General features: G+C 47.7%; 1 protein-coding gene across 7 annotated transcripts in view; it reads left to right on the top strand.

Moving 5' to 3' along the window:
* ADCK1 (aarF domain containing kinase 1) overlaps positions 1 to 23,511 on the top strand; it is a 129,506-nt gene that overhangs the window by 78,455 nt on the left and 27,540 nt on the right. For 6 of the 7 annotated variants that reach the window (XM_065593430.1, XM_005301666.5, XM_042858559.2 and 3 more), the window contains 3 exons: positions 11,847 to 12,005; positions 18,242 to 18,400; positions 21,988 to 22,104. In XM_065593430.1, the coding sequence (XP_065449502.1) occupies positions 11,847 to 12,005; positions 18,242 to 18,400; positions 21,988 to 22,104 (435 nt within the window). The remainder of the gene's footprint in view (positions 1 to 11,846; positions 12,006 to 18,241; positions 18,401 to 21,987; positions 22,105 to 23,511) is intronic. The other variant, XM_042858558.2, reaches the window with a different exon arrangement.

The following is a 23,511-nucleotide window of genomic DNA, read 5'->3' on the forward strand; positions in this document are numbered from 1 at the left end:
CCAGGGTTTCCATTGTGAGGTGGCCTTATCTTGTGACTGGATCTGCAACGCCAATATGCTGAATTGACATTTCCTAGGTGCCCTGGTCACACCCTCTTCTGGTTATCACCACCCACTTCTGGGGCTGCATCAGCTGGTTATGGGTCCCACGATGGAATGGGAACGTTATGATCATCTAGCACCATGGTGATCCTCATGTGGGAGGACATCATGCTGCCTAGGGGCCTGTGCCAGGGTCTGCACTAGCTTCTCTGGGTGAATCAAACCTTGTATCTTCATGGTAACCCTGGCTTCAATAGGTGACACTGAGGAAGAGGTGAAGGACAAGTCATGCCACCTGTTTGACGACATCATCCAAGGTGGTGATGCCTTTTGTAATATGTCAGGGATGGGGAATTGGCACTGTAGCACAGATGTGAGCTGAGGGCATAGATGAGACTTCTAGCCATCGAGATGAGCAACAGTTTGTGTCTAGTGGGAAGAGCAGGGCAAAGGAAAAGGCGTTCACCTGTATTCCCTCAGATGATGAGAGAAAACAGGATGTTCCCCATCTTAGCTAAGGAGAAGGATCTGCGAGTGATTTACAGTGATGTGGAAATTACACCTGTGGGTGTTCAGAAGCAGATAGGACTGGGACATGTATGTACAGTAGAAGATGGTAAGTCCAGAACATGGCTGTAGCATAAGTAGGGGAGGGTAAGGAATATCTTCAGGGTGGTGAACAAGTGTGGTGATAAAAAAGCTAAGAAGCCATCCTGGGTCAGCTATGCACCAGCAGCCATTTCATCTTGTGCTGTGATCGCCTCAGATCACGTACACTAAGGAGGGTTTGTCCTGGTAAGTATTTAGTAGCAGATCCTCACTCATGCAAATTGAAGTGCAAATAATACTTAGTCCTGCCATGAATAATACTTAGTCCTGCCATGAGTGCAGGGGACTGGACTAGATGACCTCTCGAGGTCCCTTCCAGTCCTATGATTCTATGAAGTCATCCATGTCCCTTGTCTGGGAGACCTCTCTGGAGCACTACGGTGTTACAGGAAATGCTGCTACTGATTCAATGCTATTCCCTTTGAGTCACTACCCAACCCCCCAGCATGTTGCTAAGGGATGCTGTGGTGCTGGAGGTGCCATCTTTCAGATGAGACTTTAAAATGGAGGCTCTGATTCTTTATTGTAATTAAAGAACTCTTTGCATCTAGTGCAAGAGTTGGGATGTTGGTCCCAGCATAGTGGCCAGAGTCTGCCTCCCTGTAATTTGAACTGATACACTACAGTATTCTTCTTCACTTCCTTTATGTAATATTGCTGCACGTTATTAAACAATTGCCATGCTTATACCCAAGAGGTAGATGCATTTCAGTACTGGGTGAAGTTACATGCATGTGTATGAATGTTTGCAGTCTTAATACTCTTTTAGCATAGTGCTTTGTATGTTGTGTATATACAAAGTCAAGCACTCACCATTTAGGAAATGTTATATTTATGGCTGCCTGAGCAATCTTAATTCCGCTCCCTTGTGGGTATGCAATTATGATACAGACTTGCCTAATGTAACATGGGAAATCTATAGTAGAATCAAGATTAGAATCCATCTTTCTTGAATCCCAGTCTAGTGCCTTAAACACAAGAGATCATCCTTTCTCCTCTTGAAATCTGCCTCATTCACTGGTCATCCTGTGCACTTAGTGAGACAGAAGTCCTGTAGAACAAACTCTGTGTGATTGTCATTAAAGACTGTCATAATGAATACATCCAAGGGGGATGAAATGTATATGAGTGCTTCAGGATCAGTTGAGATGAAAGCCACTCTACTGTAGATATATAAGATATTATAAAAAATAGAGTTAATAAATACACACTGTCGACAGCTGAGTTTGGGTCCCATCAATTAGGCTTGGTATTCATTAGTGGGGGAGAAGTACAGTCAGATTTCACTGACTCAACCAGGCCTTCTATAAATTGTGGTCTGTTTGCTCTGACATTTGATGAATTATTCTTCATAATCCACTGTCTGCTGCAATAAATCTAATCTTTCAATTTTTGGTGTCTTAATAACTCCTTGAGTAACACTGAGACATTTTGCTTCTGGGTGGGGAACACAACTAGCTGGGATGGAAGAGAGCAGATGCGACAGATAAAAGTAATGGTTTGGAGTCTGGGAAGTGAGGGTCTCTGCCCTGGAATGACATGTTCTTGCCCCATCAGCCTTGGTCCTGTAGACGTGCAGGAGCGAGTAGCCCATAGTGCCATGCCACTGATGGCCAAGTATTTTTGAAAAGGTGGCAGGAGCAGAATGAGCCTTGACATATCCTGGACCTACTCCAGCAAGGGAACATCAGGTTTTGAGTTCAGAGAAAATGCTAGCCTCAAAAGTGAAAACTCCAAAAGTGCCTGTCTCCAAGAGGCTTTAGAAATACGGTAGCAGACCCTCGCAGTCTGCAGAATGAGATGAGTTGGTGGCTCTCAGTCTGTTTCCAAGTGAGCAGGCATCCACTTCACAAAATCCACTCTCACATTTGTCACTAGTTGGGCCCCTCAGTGGCTGTCTCATGTGAGAGACCAAGAACTGACCAGTCTATGAACTCCCTTTACTCCTGGAGGGCTCCTGCAACATGAGCTCACTGACCTCCGCTGCCCTTTAAAAACCAATTTACTTGCGTGCTCTTGAAGCTATGAAGCTTTTTTGCATTTTGCTCTGCTTGAAACAGGGAACTACCTGGTTATTTGCACATTGTGTTTCTTAGTCACTGGTTGGTGCTATTGAGTTTGGGGTTGTGACATTGCAAAGGGGAAGTTTAAATGGGAACAACCAACAATCCTATTGTCAATAAAAATTTTAAAAATTGTGGAGAGCTATTAATATTAATACACCTCACTCAGTCTTTGCTCAGGCAAAACTCTTGTTGACTTCAGTGGGAATTTGCCTTCGCTTGAGCAGGATCTGGCTCTCTACAGTTTGTAAATCTCTGTTTAAAAAGAAACCCCCATATCTTGGGTCTAAAAGACTATAGAATGTTATTTTCATTCCCCACAGTGTTTTTGAGTCTGTTTAGTGCCCAGTCCTCCTAGGTTCCTCTCCCCTTGAATTCCAGGACTAGCTGTTCCAAGAAGCAGTCATTAATGGTGTTTAGAAATTTTCTCTCTCCATCCTGTCCTGAGATGACATGTTCCTAGTCAATACGGGGATAGGTGTAATCCCCTATCATTAGGTTTTCTGTTTTTGTAGGCTCTCTACTGTCCCTGAGCATTTCACCATCCTGGTCAGGTGGTCAGCAGTATATTCCTACTGCTATACTCTTATTATTCAAGCATGGAATTTCTATCCATAGAAATTCTATGGTACAGTTTGAGTCATTTAAGATTTTTACTATAGCTGACTAGGCTTTCTTTCACATACAGTGTTTCTCCCCCACCAGCACAAAAAACTCTGTCATTCTTATATATTTGTACCCTGGTATTACTGTGTCCCATTGATTATCATTGTTCCACCAAGTTTCTGAGATGTCTATTATATCAATATCCTTATTTAATACCTGGTGCTTACCTTCACCTCTCTTAGTATTTAGATAATAGCGTGCGTCTAAAGCACTTACAGAATCCATGTTCCTCTGAGTTCCCCAACGCTTCCAGACCTTCACTCTGCCTGCAGAAATTGGAGGGGAGGTGTTATGCCTCCCTCTACTAGAATTGATGGATTAACATTGAGTGTGGGGGTGGTCTCAGTAGGGAGGAAGGAATGGGGCCTACTTGAATGCTTGACCACCTACCCTAAACCGGTGTCAGTACTAGGTGGATCCACTGAAGGTAGCTGATGTACTAAGCTCCTGCATTTCCCAAGTGCCTGTCAGGCACAAGAACTATGTCGTACTTTTAACCTATTTTAGATCTGCTGAGCAAAGGGAAGCCCTAATTTCAGTTCAATTTCATTCCTCTGTCTGGCTGTGTGTAGCATGATAACTTGTGAAAATTGCATCAAATCCATTCCCAAATTTCAGGGAATGTTCTTGACAGCGATTGGCAGAACCCTGTTGATTTTTGTGGAAATTGGAAAACCGTCAAAGCGTGATTTCCACTAAAATCGCCAGTTCGTCCCTCAGTATACAGAGCCGAAGTGGTGACTGCACAGAGGCCAGTAGGAGGAGAGCAGAGTCTGGATACAGGAGTTAGGCAGTAATCTCAGGGTTCAGGTGTAGGGTTCAGGTTGGGTTAGAGTTAGTGGGTCTCTCACCCCACTCAGGCTAGCTCCCCCTCACCCCAGCCTCTTCCCCTACCTCACGATCAGAACCCTATTGATTATGGTGCAAATTGGAAAACCAGAAATGCCTGATTTTAGTGGAAATCAGGATTTTCCAGTGGATTTTGGTGAAAACAGAATTCTGACTGGGGGGCAGAGGGGTGAGGGTCCCAGCTATAGTGAGGATGAAGGCCGGGCTGGGTGTACAACCGACTAGTAAGTTGCCTTGGATCCTGCCCCCAATTATGGATGCATAGTTGTGTTTGGCACCTGATCTTTCATGTGTCCCCCTGAAATTCAGATAGCCACTCCCAGCGCTGTGATTGAGGTGAGAGTGTTAGTGCTCTCTGTTTCAGGAGTGAAACATTAGCACAGCCATTGTGTCAGCCCAACTGCGATGTCAAGGAACTCCTGGTGCTGGGGAACAAACCACAGGAGATAGCTTTCATACAAACATAAGGTAAATTTATTCCAACCCCCTCCCACATCACTTTCTCACTGTATGGTCCTCCATGGTCTCATCATTCTCAATGCATGATCGCTCGTTGTCTCATCCCCCTCACTGCATGATGCCCCACTTCTTGAATGACTTTACCCAAGCTTCCCCAGACTCATTTGGCTATGCTACTGTCTGGGACCAAAAGGAGACAGGTAGCAGCCATTGGTCATCCTGTGCATCTGTCACGGAGTCCCCGGGCGAGCTTTGGAACTGCTCCCCACAAAGCCAGTCAGGACTTTGGAGAGTCTCCTCTCCCTTGGAGCAGACTGTCTTCAGAGCAAGAAGCTCACACGGCTTCACCTTCGTGGGTCTCTCCTTGGAACATTTAGCATATGCCCCTCCGTGCGCTTCCCACAGTGAGTCCGCCCAGGCGGGGTCCTGGGGAAGCCAGAGGGTCCTGCACTCACCCCCACTTCGCAGTCAGACGTGACTCTTAGCCAGCCAGTAAAACAGAGGTTTATTAGATGACAGGAACACGGTCTAAAACAGAGCTTGTAGGTACAGAGAACAGGACCCCTCAGCTGGGTCCATTCTGGGGCCCAGCGAGGCAGACAACCCCGTCTGCCCTCACTTCCTGTCCCCAGCCAGCTCCAAACTGAAACCCCCTCCAGCCCCTCTTTTCTGGCCTTTGTCTCTTTCCCGGGCCAGGAGGTCACCTGATCTCTTTGTTCACCTTTAGCTATTCCCTTGCAGGGGGGAAGGGCCCCAGCCATTTGTTGCCAGGATACAGAGTGTCGGCCATTTAGGCACACTGGAGACTTAAGAAATGCATAGGGGAAACTGAGGCACCCACACAGTATTCAGAGGAAACATTAAGAACAGTCCCACTTCGTCACAGCATCATCATCTGGGATGACTGTGCCAGAGACACGAGGCTCCCAGTGACTCCTAAGCTGCCCAGCCAGCCCCCTCTTGAATTCCAGGCCATTTCACAGGTTACAATTTTCAGAAATGCATAAATCAAGAGCTACAATAGATAGGAGTCAGGAGCAAGGATTTTTAACGAATCTGTAAACTCAGGGGTCATACCCTATGACTGGAGAATTGGTAATATAGTACCTATTTTTAAGAAAAGGACGTGATCTGGGAAACTACAGGCCTGTTAGTTTCACCTCAATTGTATGCAAGGTCTTAGAACAAATTTTGAAAGAGAAAGTGGTTAAAGACATAGAGGTAAATGGTAATTGGGATAAAATACAACATGGTTTTACAAAAGGTAGATCGTGCCAGCCCAACCTGATCTCCTTCTTTGAGAAGATAACTAATTTTTTAGTCAAAGGAAATGCAGTAGATCTAATCTACCTGGATTCCAGTAAGGCATTTGATATAGTTCCACATGGGAAATTATTAATTAAATTGGAGAAGATGGGGATTGATATGAGAATTGAAAAGTGGGTAAAGAACTGGTTAAAGGGGAGACTACAGTGGGTCATAGTGAAATATGAACTGTCAGGCTGAAGGAAAGTTACTAATGGAGTTCCTCAGGGATCGGTCTTGGGACCAATTTTATTTAACATTTTAATTAATAACCTTGGCACAAAAAGTGGATGTGTGCTAATAAAATTTGTGGATGACACAAAGTTGGGAGGTATTGCCAGTATGGAGGAGGACCAGAATATCATACAAGAAGATCTGGATGACCTTGAAAACTGGAGTAATAAGAAATGGGATGACATTTAATAGTGCAAAGTGTAAGGTCATGCACTTAGGGATTAACAACAAGAATTTTTGCTATAAGTTGGGGACATATCAGTTGGAAGTGACAGTGGAGGAGAAAGACCTCGGTGTATTGCTTGATCACAGGATGACTATGAGCTGCCAGTGTGATGCAGCAGTGAAAAAGGCTAATGCAATCCTAGGATGCATCAGGCGAGGTATTTCCAGTAGAGACAGGGAAGTGTTAGTATCATTATCCAGGCACTGGTGAGACCTCATCTGGAATAAAGAGTGCAATTCTGATCTTGCATGTTTAAGAAAGATGAATTCAAACTGGAACAGGTGCAGAGAAGGCCTACTAGGATGTTCAGAGGAATGGAGAACCTGCCTTATGAGAGGAGACTTAAAGGGCTTGGTTTGTTTAGCTTAACCTAATGAAGGCTTAGGGGAGATATGATTGCCCTCTATAAATACATCAGAGGGATAAATACCTGGGAGGGAGAGGAGTTATTTAAGTTAAGCACCAATGTTGACACAAGAATAAATGGCTATAAACTGGCCATCAACAAGTTTAGGCTTGAAATTAGGTGAAGGTTTCTAACTACCAGAGGAGTGAAGTTCTAGCCTTCCAAGGGGAGTACTGAAGGCAAAAAAACCCTAACTGGCTTCAAGACTGAGCTTGATAAGTTGATGGAGGGGATGGTCTGATGTGACTGCCTATAATGGCATATAGCTGATCTGCGACTGCTAGTAGCAAATATCTCCAGTGGCCGGTGATGGGACACTAGATGGGGAGGGCTCTGAGTTACTACAGAGAATTCTTTCCCAGGTGTCTGGCTGTTTGGGACTTGCCGAAATGCTCAGGGTCCAACTGATGGCCATATTTGGGGTTGGAAGGAATTTTCCCCTGGGTCAGGTTGGCAGAGACCTTGGGTTTTTTTCACCTTTCTTTGCAGCATGGGTCACTTGCATCTTTAAACTACATAGTGTAAACAGTGGATTATCTGTAGCTTGAAGTCTTTAAACCGTAACTCAGCCAGAGGCCATGGGTCTATTACAGGAGTGGGTGGTTGAGGTTCTGTGGCCTGCAAAGTGCAGGTCAGACTAGATGATCAGGATGGTGCCTTCTGGCCTTAAATTCTGAGAGACTCCAGGGTTTTATTCCTGGCTCTGCCACTGTCTCGCGGTTGGGCTCTGCGTGAGTCACTTCTCTGTGCGTGTCGGTTTTCCTATCTGTAAAATGGGAATAACACTGAACCCTCGCTCCCCCTTTATTAAAGTTTTGAGCTCCAGTGAAGTAACGAGGCTCTGAAACATGGCAGAGTGTTAGTAAATGGCACAGATCTCATGCCCCTATGAGCTGATGCTGCTCAGTCCTTGCTGCTCCCTAAACCCTGCAAGGGGGTGAAATGTTCCCCAGGTCCCATGTTAGGCACTCTCAGAGCCTTCCACTAGTTTCCCCTCCATTCTGAACCCCTATTTTTAAGCATTTACACATTTTTTGGAAACAGAAGCAACTCTTTGGTCCCAGCTATGAGTGGTCAATAAAGCTCCAGTCGCCCTGTTTGCATGGCCAGGGCACCAGCGTGAGTAACCGAGTCAAGTCCCAGTTCTGTGGTTTCATTCAGTTCCCGCTGCATTCTCAGGTGAAGACAGGATTCGTTATTTCCTGTCCTACCAAGCAGTTGCTGTGTCCCAGGCCAGTGTTTTGGTGAAGTGATCCTTTATATCCAATCCTCACTTCGAAAGGGATTGTGAGACAGAATGAATGAACGGTGAGGAAGAAGAGTGCATAGAAATCCTTGGGGGCAGGAGGTTCAAAGGCCCTCTGCACTGGGAAATTGAGGCTTTGACATTGTTTTCATTTCAATGAGAATTAGATGCCTAAGTGCTTAGGTCACTTTTGGAAAGGGGACTTAGGCTCCTGAATCACTGAGACACTTTTGAAAATGTTCCCTTTAATCTCTCTCTGCCTCTATTCCACATCTGTAAAATGGGAATAATGATACTTCTTGTCTGTCTATTTTGATTGAGTTCTTTGGGACCAGGACTGTTTTTTACTATGTGTTTGTATAGCACAATGGGGCTCTAGTCTTAATTGGGGCCTCTAGGCATAACCACAATACAAATAATAATAATAAATAGCAATTAATAAGTACCTGGATAGATAGTGGAAGAGCCTTTATAGCTGCTCCCTGCGGCTTGAATACTAATGTAGTAATCATGAAAAGATCTTGCATGTTTAAAATTAAACAAGCCTAGTTTTTAAGGATTAAACATTCAGTGCTGCATTTTCAAACCAGTTAAGTGCAATGGCACGTGCAGTTGCCAGGAGAGCATGTGCCGAATGGGTAACTGCACGTGCAGATGGCTAATTAGAGACCCCGGCACGTGCAGGTATCCCATTCACCTGGCTGGCTGCAGTAGCTACGCATGCAGTTGGGCACCTGACTGGTTTGACGATGTGGCCCTGAGGTTCCCCTTCTCAGGTTAAACCTGCTTAGAAACTGTTTTCCCACCTCGATCTACCCAGTTTCCACGCCTGCTGCTAGGGTCACAAATGGCATCAGCCAGCTTGTCTTGTCTTCATGAGACCTGGTGTAGTCCCAGGAAAACCTGGGAGCCCTTTACATATCCTACAGGATAGAGTGCCCCAGGACCTTCCCTCACTATTCTGCTGGCTTGGGCAGGACATAGAGACTGGGTGCATGACCTAGGTGCTCCCTCCTGCCATCCCCTGAGGATATTACTGAGCATGCTGCCTCCACAGCTACAGCCACACCCTTTTGCCTTTGTGGAGTGGCTGAGACCCTGTGCTGGAGGGAGAGAGGAAGCAGGGACTGGCCTCCTGTTCCCCACCTGTCAGTGCCGGGAGCATGACTGGCTTTGTCTCTGAGCCAGCAAAGTGCTATGGACTCTCATTGGCTGTAGTGGGAGGGGGATGTCAGAGGGAATGCCAGCACCTGGTCACACACTCTCTCACTTGCCTGGGACCTTCTGGGACATACAATAGCTGAGTGGCCTGCAGCAGAGGCAAGAGCGGCTGCCCTCTGTGAAAGCGCTGGACGGGGAAAGGACGTTTTCATGATGAATGAGGGAAGTTTGTTGAGCAGGGGGCCTGTGGCCCAGAGCTAATTGTGCTGCCACTTTATCTCATCCTCACACCTGCTCACGTGATGCCCCCGCTGCCAGTACATCTCCTCTCCCCACAGATCCTGGAGAGGCCATCAATCCTCTTTCTATGCCTGAGCTCTTCCCTGTGCTGCCCTAGCATGGAGTGTGCACGCATGCATGTGTGTGTGTATGTCTGTGGTTTTCCGCCTGGACAAGCTCAGCTGGCCACTGTGGCTAGCCTGGATCTCCCTGTGCTGGGTGGTCACAGCAATTCAGGCTATTTATAAAAAGAGACCCTTCTGTCTGAGAGATTCCATGGGAGCAGCTGTCTGCGCACCGTATTTAGTGGGAAACCACAAGCTCAGCGGGGGATATGTGCCTCACACCAGCCATTACTGCTGGGAGGAGCCTATGCTGGTATTTTTATTTTCAGAGTGAATTCAATTCTGGCAAAAGTGGCTGGGCTGACAGCCCAGGGGACTAAAGGCCTCTAAAACCACAGGACAGGCACCATCCAGGCAGGGCCAGTACAAATTTATCCCACGAACTGTCCTCCCAAATGTGCCTCAACACCAAATTCAGGCCACTTGACCCCCATCCTGTGTTTTAATGACTAGACCATGTTGCTTCAGTAATCAGACAGACCACTGATCTTGTCTGGTGTGGCTGGAAGTATGATACTGGACCATTTTGCTTCCCAGAGCTATCCAGTCCCCCTCACAAGGGGTTAGTTCTTTAAAATAATCTGAAGTCAGAAACCCCAAATCCAGTGAATTATTGGGAAGTAAGAAAGGAAAAGAAAAAAAGAAACCTGATTATTTTCATCTGGAGAGAGGAATTTTGATAAGTCTGAATTGTGGACCCACTGTAATTAAAAAATACACAACTACTCATTTTTAAATGCAGTTGTTTTACTTTATCGGTTTTGCCGCCAGGACCAAAAGGAATAAAATAAATTAAAAAAAGGTGCCTTCCCAGTGAGGTGGCTGAAGCTCCCTTTGAATCCAGTTGAAACCAGTAGTTTTAGTGGAAGATGCTGCGGGGAGTGGGAGGGGGTTGCTGTTCTCAGCAGCTGCATCAGGGAACCAGCCACTCCTGGGATAGTGGTTTTACCCCCTTCTCCATCAGCATAAAGAATTTCTGTTTAACATGTTGCACGAAGGCCTGTTTAGAAGGGCTTTATTCATATTTAATTGGCAGCTTGCTGCAGTTCCCATCTTTAATTACCTTTTAAAAAGCAGGTTATAAAAATGTACGGGCACTCAGTTTTCACCTCCCACCCCCCAATTTATGTGCTCCTCCAATGTTCATATTAGTGCGAGCCAAGGACAGTGGAAAAAGAGGTTCGGCGAGTATCCCCCACCCAGCTCTGCTGATGCATCTCTGTCCTAAACTGAGACACCATCCCAGTACTGTTCCAAACCTGGTCTCCCTATACACACAGACTTGATCAAATTCACACCTGACCCACAGCTCATCTGGCTATTCCAATGCTGGGCCTCTCACGCATAGTGCTGCTGAGACACGTCTCATCTGCCCCACCACATGCCCTGCTATCCTGTCTTGGGCCTTTCCTGAGACTGTCAGTCATCTGAATTTGGTGACTGAGAAAATGACCCTTGAAAAACTACCTGTGAGCTAAAAATATTTGAAATCCAGATCTATGGAAGTGCAAACAGTAGTTCAGTAACCCAACAGCCAAGCTAGCCGCCAGCCACAAATTAATAATGCATGGTGACATAGCTGGCTTTAACAAAGCACATGATAGTCTTCTGATATCCCTTCTATAATGTAAGCAGCACAGCACATGTGCTGCCAAGATATTCAGGATCTTATGATGTGCCATGTAGTGTAATGTTAAATAAAAATATAGAATTCTGTGTAAAAGGACAGACCGTTTGGCCCCTCACCCAGCATAACCAACTCCTGCCTGGTGCCCACTGTAATCACCCCACTCTGCACACAAACAGCTTGGGGTGACTGAAAGTCATTGCCACCTGCTGCCTGTTCAATGTCTTGTGTGAAGGAACGGCTGGGTCACTGTCCAGTGCCTAGTGACACAGGTGTCCAGCTCACAATTGGCAGCATCACAATCGCAGCCCCCACTTTCTTGTTGGCAGTCTCCACAACGGTGCCAAGTACTGACTGGGCTCTAGAGGGACCCCACCAGGTCAGGGATGAGGCACAGGGGTGGAATGGAAGGGATAAATGTGCAGAGCCACTACCCATGCTGTACCTGGTCTGTGGATCTAGGGTTTCAGTCTCTAGGAGGATTCCATATGGGACTGGCTCTGTGAATCCTTGCAAGCGTGCTCACTTCTCTTCCTCTTCTCCTGGCAGATCAAAGAGCTCTTTGTGAGTTTTGAGGACACTCCCCTGGGAGCAGCATCCCTGGCCCAGGTCCACAAGGCAGTGCTGCAGGATGGGAGGACAGTGGCAGTGAAAGTCCAACACCCGAAGGTTCAGGCTCAGTGCTTCAAGGACATTTTGTTGATGGAGGTAAGCCAGAGCACCTTCCGTGCAAACATGCTGGGCCAGATTCACCCAGGTGGCAGACCAGCACTGATCTCTATGGGGGTATGAGCATAGTGGCCTGGGCCCTGTATCCCAAAATACTCTACAAAGATAAATGATGTGGTTAGAGGCTTACAAAAATAAAACGCAAAATCAATGAGGGCTGCACTGTCAGGGATGAGATTGTGTAGATGGAGAGATTGGAGTCTAGTGCTGGATGGGCAGACAGGGGAGAAGGGGAGCTGGGGGGGAGGGGAAAAGGAAGAGAGCGAGGAGGTCTGTGAGAAAGACCTGAGTAAGTCCATGGAGGTTTCAGAAACAAGAGGCCAAGTCCTGAAATCCTTACACTGGCCCAACTCCAGTTAACTTAGGGATCTGGCCCAAAGAGGGCATTTTCACCCTGGATTCTGAAATGCATGAGGAGTAACTAGAGTTGTCTGATCATGGGGTTGAAGAGGTTGTGTTCTCCTGTGCATGTGAGAAGGTGGGCAGTGGCATCCTGCACATGTAGGAGTCCAGAGAGCAGGACCTGGGCAGGCTGAGGAGCAGAGAGTTGCAATAGCCAAGGTGAGAAGAGGAGGAGGTAAGTGCCCCTGGCATGGTCAGACCTGCTCAGCCTGCAGGTTTCCTTGCAGTCAGGGCTGTAAAATTTACAATGAAAAAATCATTCCCCGTGACTGATTGCACCGTATTTCTGATTGCATCAGTCACTCGATGAGATCTCTTCTGCACTTTGCATGCAAGTTGCATAGAGGCTACCAGGATGATCATGGCATGCTTCGCTTAAGCCCAGGACCACATGGAAGAGGCTGAGTAGAGTCAGGGCAAGAGGAAGAACAAGAAAGATGACAAAGTGTGAGATTGGGACAAGAGGAAATTGTGCGTGAAGGATCCACGGTCTAGACCCATAAGTAGGTCTACACAGCCCAGGGAAGCGAGTCTCCCAGCTTGGGTTGACAGACTTGGGTTAGAGGGGCTCACACTAGGGCTCTAAAAATAGCTGTGTAGACAGTGCTTTGAAGTTGCGGCTCCGGCTCTGAAGCCTGGGCCAGCGGGCTGTGTAGATATACCCAGCGGCACATTCTCTCCATTAACATAGGCTGTTACCAGCACATTCCCCAGTGTGTAGCTGTGAAGCGTTGGATTGGATTTCTTTTTGCTTGTTGTACTATTAGGAGACATTTAAATAAATACATTTACAATGATTCTTTCTTCTCTCTTTTTAGAATAATCCCCTTGGGAAGCTTGAAACTAAAAAATCTATTTCCTTCCTGAAATTTATTATTCTCCTTCCTGTTCACATACTCTGGTTTGTCCTAGTAGGGATGCCAGCAAGCATCTGTTATGTATGCACTTACGTTATTGTAGGGTCACTTGTGAGTGCTAGGCTGCATGCACTTGTTACTGTACAGTTGCTCATGAATGCTCCCTGCATATATTGTCTTGTTTTTGAAAGGTCTTCGGTAAGTGCTGGGCTGCACACATTGGCTTGTTATTATTGTAGGGTCCTTTGTGTGTGCAGGGCCTTTGCACTGGTTGCATAGAGGCTACCAGGATGATCATGGCATGCTTCGCTTTTTCAGACTCTATTTAGAGCCATGCTGATTTACATCCTCTGAGGATCTGGCCATTTAAGAATTACACAGACTTTGCAACTAGATAGGAGGTCGCATTTAGGACCGTTTAAATACTGATTGATACAGTCTTCTACGGAGAGTGATGAGAGAGAATCAGAAAAGCTAGATAGAAAATTTACGATTTAACTGCCTTTATTTGCAGGTTTCATAGCATCATTGCTGACTCTTTAAAAATCAGGACAGCACCTGATAAATCCAGAGGGAGATACCAATCAACTCTCTCTACGTCAGTAGTTCTCAAACTGGGGCCGCCGCTTGTGTAGGGAAAGCCCCAGGTGGGCCGGGCCGGTTTGTTTACCTGCTGGGTCCGCAGGTTCGGCCGATCGCAGCTCCTACTGTCTGCTCCGGGCCAATGGGGGCTGCGGGAAGCGCCAGCCAGCAAACCCCTTGTCCCGCGCCGCTTCCCGCAGCCCCCATTGGCCTGGAGCAGTGAACCACGGCCAGTGGGAGCCGCGATCGGCCGAACCTGTGGACCCAGCAGGTAAACAAAACGGCTCAGCCCGCCAGGGGCTTTCCCTACACAAGTGGCAGCCCCAGTTTGAGAATCACTGCCCTACATCCACCCTGTGATGGGTTGGGTCACAGAAATCCCCTTGGGACTGCCACTTGATGTGCTGAGACTACCTCTGAGCCCATTTTTCCTGGCAGCTTGGGACTTCAGTACCCTGTCTTGCTGAGCCAGACACGCGAGCCTGCTGCAAACACAGACCCAGGTCTGAACCACATCCCCCAGAAGCTGCAGACATAACTGAAAACGGCTTAGAAAGTGCTCCTGTCTCTAGCACGCAGACACCCAGCTCTCAACGGGATCCAAGCCCCAAATGAATCTGTTTTACTCATTATATAGCTTATACGGAGTAAACTCATAAATTGTTTGCCCTCTATAACACTGATTGATAGAGAGATATGCACAGTTGTTTGCTCCCCCGGGTGGTAATTACTTGTTCTGGGTTATTTAATAAAAGTGATTTTATTAAGTATAAAAAGTAGGATTTAAGTGGTTCCAAGTAATAACAGACAGAACAAAGTAAATTACCAAGCAAAATAAAACAAAAACACTCAAGTCTAAGCCTAATACAGTAGGAAACTGAATACAGGTAAATCTCACCCTCAGAGATGTTCCAATAAGCATCTTTCACAGCCTAGACTCCTTTCTAGTCTGGGCCCAATCCTTTTCCCTGGTAAAGTCTTTGTTCCAGCTCAGATGTGGCTAGGGGATTTCTCATGACTCCCCTCTTTGTTCTGTTCCACCCCCTTATATACCTTTGGCACAAGGCAGGAATGTTTTGTCTCGTTGGGTCCCCACCCCTCCTAAATGGAAAAGCACCAGGTTTAAGATGGATTCCAGCACCAGGTGACATGGTGTCCTGTGAGACCCCAAGCCTTCATTCTTCCCAGCCTGACTCACAGGAAGGCTTGCAAGTAAACAGCCATCTACAGTCAATTGTCCTAGTTGATGGGAGCCATCAAGATTCTAAACAACCATTAATGGCCCACACTTTACATAACTACAGTAGGACCTCAGAGTTATATTTTATATTCCTAGTTTCAGATACAAGAATGATGCATTCCTACAAATAGGATGACCACATGCAGCAGATTATAAGCTTTGTAATGATACCTTACAAGAGATCTTTTGCATGAAGCCTATTCCAGTTACATTATATTCACACTCATTAGTATATTTTCATAAAATGATATGGAGTGCAACGTCACACACCCTTATTCCAGGACTGTATTCTAGACAGCTCTTGAAAAGGGCCAGACAAATTGCTATTAAGTATGTCCCTGTTAATTTTAAAGTCCTTAAATAGATTTGAATCATTATTTTAAAATGCAGAAAACAGCGTATAAATGTTCTGATCACAAGCATCAGTGCAGTAATCCTGCAGCCCTGGAAAGTTTTTGTGCACACGTACATGGAGATCACTGGTTACATTTCATTTGGGTGACATAAATTTGAGAGGATTTATGCCCCCAGACATAATGGGAGAAAATCATTCAATAAGATCTGAAACCCAGTGATTACATTTTTAAAAGGACACCGTGGACTGAGTTTAGGACTGACATTTAGATAAGAGAAGTTGGAGGGGGATGTGAATAAATGGTTTCACACAGCTGAACAGGAGCAGAAATGGTTTATGAATTTATTTTTGTTTTACATTTCAATGGTAGTTGCCTTTCTATGTGCATTGCAAACATTCCCACTGCAGTGCAGGAAACCCTAACTCACAATGTTGAGCCAGGAAGTGAAACAGTCTAGATTCACTCACAGACGGGTCTATTTTCATTTTCCTGGCTTAGTGAAGAACAAAACAGATGGTATAAACCATGCAAAATGAATTACTTTTTAAAAAGTCTTTCCGTTTTAGGACTCTCAGGTGGCTTGAATAACAAACTGAATGATTTTTTTTTTAAAGATATGGGTCCAGAGCCTCAGCTGCTGTCAGCTGGCCACTGAAATCAGTAGAGCTGCAGCAATTTACACAGCTTTACTTGAGTTTTATGCTGACTGTGTCCCTTAACTGAACACAGGAATTTTTTGCGAGAACATTTTATAACTAGGATTATGCCACCAAATGCCGTCTCGTGTATTTGAAGAACCATCTTGCTGGGCCATCCTCTATTTCCTGTAGGAAGGACTGTCCATCATTTGCCCCCCTAGATTTCCTCTTTCTGGTCTTGCACTTTATTAAGTATTTCTGTAAACAGAAATGTCCATTAAATATTTAAGTTAAGATTTGCAAAGTCACCTAAGAAGTCCGACTGCCCAGGAACTATTAATTTTAATGGGAACTGGGTATCCAGATCCCTTAGGCAGCATTGCCAATTTCAGTCTGAAAGGTTAATAAGTCAAAACCCCAGGACAGCTGAGGGTGGGCCCTGACCCTCGTAGAGAGTGTTTTTGCAAGGGCTGCAGCCTTCTATCTGTAAAGAAAATTGGCCTTCATTTCTGAACTGCCCAGTGGCATTTTCCTGTGTCAGCGAAGTTCTTGCTTAGCAGCGTAAGGAGTAACGTAAAGGTGACAGGCCTTATTTTAGATGTTCCTATTTCACATTAGCTGAAGGCCATTAAATGAAACTGAACAGTGACTCATCTAATCACAGGAATCAGACATTCAAAAAAGACCTTGCGGGTCACTTAGTCTGACCCCTTCAGGGGCCAGCATGATCACACCATACAGCCTATCCTCCAGGGCTTTGCCTTGTCTAGTTTTAAATGCACCATGCAGTGGAGCTCCTATTGCTTCCCTTGGGTGGCTTTTCTACTATTTAACAGCTCAGCAGGCATGTTGGTCACAGCTAGTGGGGGTGCAGCAGACCAGACCTTGTCTTCCAGGAGAAGGCAATTGCATTGCCCTGTTGCACCATGACAGTGCATTAGCCCCAAAGGTATTTGGAGAGGTTTGGTTTTTTTGGTCCTCAGGCAATGTGGGACAAAGCAAGTTTGCCCTGTGACAACAGTAGGGTTACCATATTTTGAGTGTCCAAAAAGAGGACACTCCACGGGGCCCCGCCCCCAGCCCCGCCCACACTCCCGCCCCAACTCCACCCCTTCCCCAAAGTTCCCGCCCCAACTCCGCCCCCTCCCCTGCTTCCCGCGCACATTTGATTCGCGGGAAGCCTGAAGCAGGCAGCAGGTAAGCTGTGGGGGGAGGAGGCACGGCTCAGTCTGGCCCCCCCAACCGAGCGGCTCCCTCCGGCGGCCGGCCCCGGCCCCAGCCCCAGTGTCTCTAGCCTGGCTTGGCTCGGGCCCTGGGGTGCTGGCCCCTGGCCAGCCCCTGGCCGAGCACCCCCAGGCCAGCACCGCCAGCCCCCGGCCCCAGCCCCTGGCCCAGCACCCCCGGCCCGGCCCCGGGCCCCGGCCCAGCACCCCTGGCTCCCGGCCCAGCACCCCCGGCCCGGCACCCCCGGCACCCGTCCCAGCACCCCCGTCCCAGCGCCCCCGTCCCGGGCCCCCGTCCCGGCACTCCCGTCCCGGGCCCGGCCCAGCATTGCCGGCCCCGGCCCAGCACCCCCGGCCCCGCACCGCCGGCCCCAGCACCCCCGGCCCAGCATTGCCGGCCCCGGCTCCCAGGCCAGCACCTCCGGCGCCCGGCCCGGCCTCGCACCCCCGGACCCCGGGCCAGCCCCCAGCCAAGCACGCCCGGCCCCCAGCCCAGCACCTAGCGGCGCCGGCCCCTCTCTATTTTCTCAGACATGTTCGGCTTTTTGGGATTTCCCCCCGGACGGGGATTTGAGGCCCAAAAAGCCGGACATGTCCGGGAAAATCCGGATGTATGGTAACCCTAGACAACAGAGGTGGGTAGGGGAGAGCCATTCCGTAGTGAATACACCTGCAGCTAGTGTGTGGGAGAGATGTGAGTGTATTTCTGTGACTCGTTCGTTCCCTTGCCAGGTTCGGAGCACTGAAGGTGGGAGCTGTATTCAGCCTCAGTTATGAGCAAGGGGCTCCTGACTGGAGAGAAAAGAGGCCAGGCGCAGCTCCGGGTGCAGGGTGCATTGCTGCCTGGTCCTGTAATGCTGCTTGTTGAGCAGCTCGGGAGCAGTGGTGCAGCTGATCCATCACTTTCTTGATTTCAGATTCTCCTGCTGACCGTGAAGCAGATCTTCCCAAACTTTGAGTTCATGTGGCTGGTGGATGAAGCTAAGAAAAATTTGCCCCTGGAGTTGGACTTCCTCAATGAGGGGAGGAATGCAGAAAAGGTGGCCCACATGCTCAAGGACTTTGACTTCCTGAAGGTAGGTGAGTGCGTGCATGTCACACGTGTGTGTGCGCTAATTTATGTGCATGCACAGGCAGGAGTCAGGAATGGCACATCAGCTCAGTGCGGGAGGACAATGATGTATAGCAACAATCTTCTGTTTTGAAGTGAATGTAATGCTGGTGATGGTGCTGGATCACCAGTGCTGGAGACTGATGGCCTGATCAGGCCCATCAATGTGCCTCATCCGTGACCTGGAGGAACCAGGTGGAGTGAGGGGAGTTCAGTCCCCATGGCCCATTCGATGCTGGGCTTCTCGCTGAGACTGGCTAGGAATTGAGCGGAGACTCTCCAACTCATTTTCATACTGCAAGCCACTGAACACCTGGCAGATGGTAACAGCTTTCTGTCACTACCGCTCTGGGCTGGTTCAAAATTTGGACTTGGGGATGAAAGTCCCTGTACCCTGTGACTCATCGTCTCTGAGCCATCCAGCCCTGCCCTCATCTGGGTTAGATTGTCTCCTCCTGAGCCAGGGAGATTGATTCCATCAGGTCTTCGCCTTGTCGTGAGCACTGTGAATTTGCGATTAGCTGCTGGGCCATCCGATGGCACCTTTCCTGGGTTTCCTCTGAAGCAAGGGCTAGAAATGGAGTTCAAACAGAAGAGCTGGGCTGTAACTAATGAAGTCAGGGGTGGGGCAGGTATGTTGAGCGAGAGAGCCCATGCATATTGCAGTGGGAGGAAGGACACTTCCCCCTCAATCCACCCCCACTGCACACACACACCCTCCTCACCCAGTGCGCATACACAACCCCTCTCCATGTGTGCACATCCATAGCCAAACACACAGCTCCCCTATGCATACACTCTGCCCACCCTATGCACTGATGCACAGCTACAGCGACACACACATCTGTCTCCTCAAAAACCAACACACTCATCTGCCCACATGCATACCTACATAGTCCTCTCATGCTCATCACCATATAGACAGCCATGTGAGTATGTGCATACGCCCACAGGTCCCCAACTGAAATGCTCAGGGGTGTGCACAAATTCACCCCACATACACACACTGAAACTTGCATGCACAACGCCCATCCTCATGCTTCCACATGTGCATATAAACACACCTAGGCATATGCACACTCAGAAACTGGCATGCAAATCCGTTTGCACACACACAAAGACGTACGAACAAATGCACTCACATGACACAAGCACGTATGCATCAACTCAATTCTTTCCCTTTGTCTTTCACTTCCTGGTGAAAGTGACAGATGCCCAAGACCATGTGAGTTTTCATCAGGTTTTGCAGGGTGTTGCTTCCCTCGTCCCTCCTGCCTGTCCTGTGATTTCTCATATCCTGGCAGTGGGCATGGGATGATCCTTTTGGAGCTCAGTGGCACCATATGACTGCCTTTCCCTAAGCACAGTTACAACCCAGTGGGACATTGGGGTGGCAGGAGGCCAAGGACCAACAATTCTGCTGAGGAGATGCTTATCAAAAGTGATGCATCTTGGAGAGCTGTGTCCGCGCTGTTGTAAGTAGGATATTATGGAATAAATCCCCATGGAGATAGCCAATCAGGTCCTCATGGTTTAAAGAGCTGTCAGGATGCTTACACAGGTAACAATAACAAATGGCTGCGAGATGGCTAAATAATGGATCCTCCCATCTGACCTGCCGATTCTGAGAAGTGTTCATCAACACGTAGGCAACAGGAGATTTGGGCTCCTGTATCATTAATTTTCCTAAACACACAACTAAGCTAGGGAGTGTATTTTTTGCTGAGAACCCAGCTGAGCTTTTAAAGCCAGAGATAAATTGTTTCCATGCACTGGCATTACAGCCAAACATCTGTGAGTAATTCAAGAATCACCAAAGACTTTGCCTCACATCTCCAAATGCTTGTATGGGGCTTAGTAACCCTCCTAACCCTCCACTGTAAATCTCAAGATGGGGATGAGTGTCAGCTTGGAATTGAAATCCTCTAAAGCCATTGGGATCAGTATGTTTAGGAGCTAGTGCTCCAGGTAACTGCAGGAGCTGGGGAACCTGTTAATTTTGGAGTCTGTGTTCAGTGGCTGTGGGGCTTTTAACTTCCTGACAAGTTTCAAAATAATAAAAGTCCAGATGGGATGGATCTAGGGGAGACCTTGGGTAAGTGCACTTGCCTTTCATGTTGGACATATGGCCTCAAATCACAGGCAGCTAATACATGAAGGTTGTAGGGAGCATTGCACAGCATGACTGAGGGGCCCTGGAAGAGTTGGGTGTAAGGGACCCGGGCTAGAATAGCAGGGGCTGCTAGGGGACAGGATTGAGGTGTGATGGGCATAGGACTGGAATAGCAGGGCAGGCTGCAGGTCAGGAGTGAGGGGCATTCATGGAGCTGTGAGGAGAACAAGAACTGGAGTTCTGGAGGGCAGCAGGTGAGGTTGAAGGCACTGTCACTAACCACAGCCCCTCAGAACTGAAGTTATAAAACAAATGCAGCCAGCTTAGGGGTTGTGATGAGCTACAGTGGCCTGGCTGGTTCCCCTGGCCTCATTCATATGAGGTGGGCAACACTGCTTCCCTCTCCCAGGCTTGCCTCAGGGTCACAGACCCTTGCTGTGGGATTAGTGAGCCCACTCCGTAGCATAGCACATTCGCTCAGCTAAGGTGGCTCTAGCTTAGCCCTGCTAACGGAGGGTGCCATGAGGTGAAGCTCTGTCTAGTGGGAGCATTAGCAATCTGGCTCACTTGTCAACAGCAGGAGTCTCAGCCTGCACTGAATGTGGTAGGAGGTGCAAGCTGGTGCTTATGAAAAAGGAGCCAAGTTTGTTTAGGACTCCGGTTTTGCTGAGTCTCTGTGCAACACTGGGGCCAGTTACTCCACCTCTTCGTACCTCACTCAGTCCAATTTACTGCAGCTTGAGCAGAAAGCGCTGTGATATTTTGTGGTTGTGTGACAGTGTCACATTTGCAATGAGATGCCTACGGGTCTCCCAGGGTTTCCGTGACAAATCCCTTATTTGTGAGGCTTAATTTTTCTCCCATTTCAATTGCTGACAGCTTGAAGTGCATGGGGCTTGTCTGCCTGGGTCCACTGGTGTTCCAAAGGGCACCTTCGAGATACCAATGATGATTACTTATCATTTATAGAGCTCTGTGCACAGTGCACAACAAATACGAACCAGGGTTCTTGCCTGGAGGAACCGACAATGTGACTCAGATGCATGCAACAGGTAATAGTTAGAAGCCTGACCTTGAGAAGGGCTGAGCGTCTAACAACACCCACGGACACCAGTGGATGTCACAAGTGCTCAGTGCCTTGGAGAGTCGGGCCTTAAATGTGGACAGGAGGTGGAGTTGCTGAGACCATTGTGCTGTGGGGAGAGGCCTGTGGTCTCCAGTGCTTTTCACCAGGATTAAATGCAGTTAAAGTAACCAAGGAAAAGCATACATGTGGGTGGATGTGGTGGCATCCCTTCTTGCAAATAGGGAGAGAACATGGGTTCTTTTCACCTCCACTATAAAGTTCCTTTCTTCCTTCCCCTTTTCCTCACTGGTGCATGACTCCCTTGCTGTTGCTGTCCCATGATTTGGCCTAACGCTCCATCATCCCATTCCAGGTCCCTAGGATCTACTGGGAGCTGTCAACCAGGCGCGTCCTTCTCATGGAGTTTGTGGAAGGCGGGCAGGTGAATGACAGGGCCTATATGGAGAGGAACAGCATCGACGTCAATGAGGTAAATTGTCACCCATCTCTGAGGTCGGACACTGAGGGTGTTGCATAGAGATAGAAATGGTGATGTTATTAGATGTGGTATCACTGAGACTGATTGTCCATGAAGGACCAAAAAGGGATGACATGCACATAAATAGAACAGCATCTGTAGTGATACATCTGAGAGAGAACTCTCAATTCTTGTGCTTCAGGGCATAAGAGATGACCACTTGCTGGGATAAGAAAGGTCCTCCCTGCAACCCATCTACCCTGTAGGATTGCAGAGTTGTATGGATTGACTAAAGGGAGTTCACATCTTTCTCTGCAGCCTGTGCTGTGGTTTGTTGTAGGAGACAGGACACTGGGTATCTTGCTCATATAATAAGTGGACTGTTGGTTTGTTCCATGATGGCAATTCATGTTATCCTAGGAAACAGGGTCACCTTCTGACACAGCATCCTTCCTCTTCTCTCTTCTGCATTTTGGCAGAACTTTAACCTTCTTTAAAGTGGGGCTGTTGGTAGAACTTTCGCCTTTAAGTTGCAACATTGTTGGAATTTAGCTTACATCCCTAATAATTTTTAAGGGTCTCTGCTTGGCTTCAGATAGCATCTTTTGAAAGAGCCATACAACCGAGGTCATAGCAGATCATGGTTATTAAAGAGTTTGCAAGAGTCACAGTGTTAACCTTGGTGTGCTGCCCAGATTTCAATTGGTCATTATATTCTGCTTCCCTAAATCTCCTTCTCTAGTTCCCTCTGTGGTTGAAACTGAGTACAGTTTTCCTCTTCACTTCCTGTCCTAAACAGTTGTATAATGTTGCTATACACTATTAAACAGTTGCCATGTTTCATCCCAGAGGTGGCAGCATTTCAGTGATGGGTGAAGTGTTTTCTGTGTATAGCATGAAGTTGATAAAGCATTTTGGGTTCCTTGACATGAAAGGGACTGGAGGAAAGCAGGATATTACCTCCTGAAAGGGCTGAGAACAGGCCTGGGGGAAGGTTTTTGAGCCATTGAACGATGTTTCAACCCTCCCTTCCCAATCTGTGAGTGTTGATTGAGTCAGTGCTGCCAGCCTTTTCCCCTGTGCGCTATTGATGAGCCTCAAAGCACCACTTGGTTGACTAGCTATCAAAGAGCTACAGCATAAAATCAATTGTACTTAATCTGTCCCTCCGCTCGGCTCTGAAATCTGGACGCCTCATCCCTCCCCTCCCTTTTTATCCGTGGCAGAGTTCACTCACCGTCAATTAAGGATGTTCCAAAGAACAGCTGGGGGAAGGGAACTGTGTGTGTGTGTGTTAGCCCCTTCCAGGCTAGCAAGTTGTCTCTGTTCCCTCAACTGTCCCCAGAAGGCATCAGACACCTCCCTGACTACCTAGGCACACAGAGTTGTCAGGGAAGCATTGGGCAGGTGGGGACCAGG

This window comes from Chrysemys picta, chromosome 4 (assembly GCF_011386835.1).
Source record: "Chrysemys picta bellii isolate R12L10 chromosome 4, ASM1138683v2, whole genome shotgun sequence".
NCBI classification, from domain to species: Eukaryota; Metazoa; Chordata; order Testudines; family Emydidae; genus Chrysemys; species Chrysemys picta.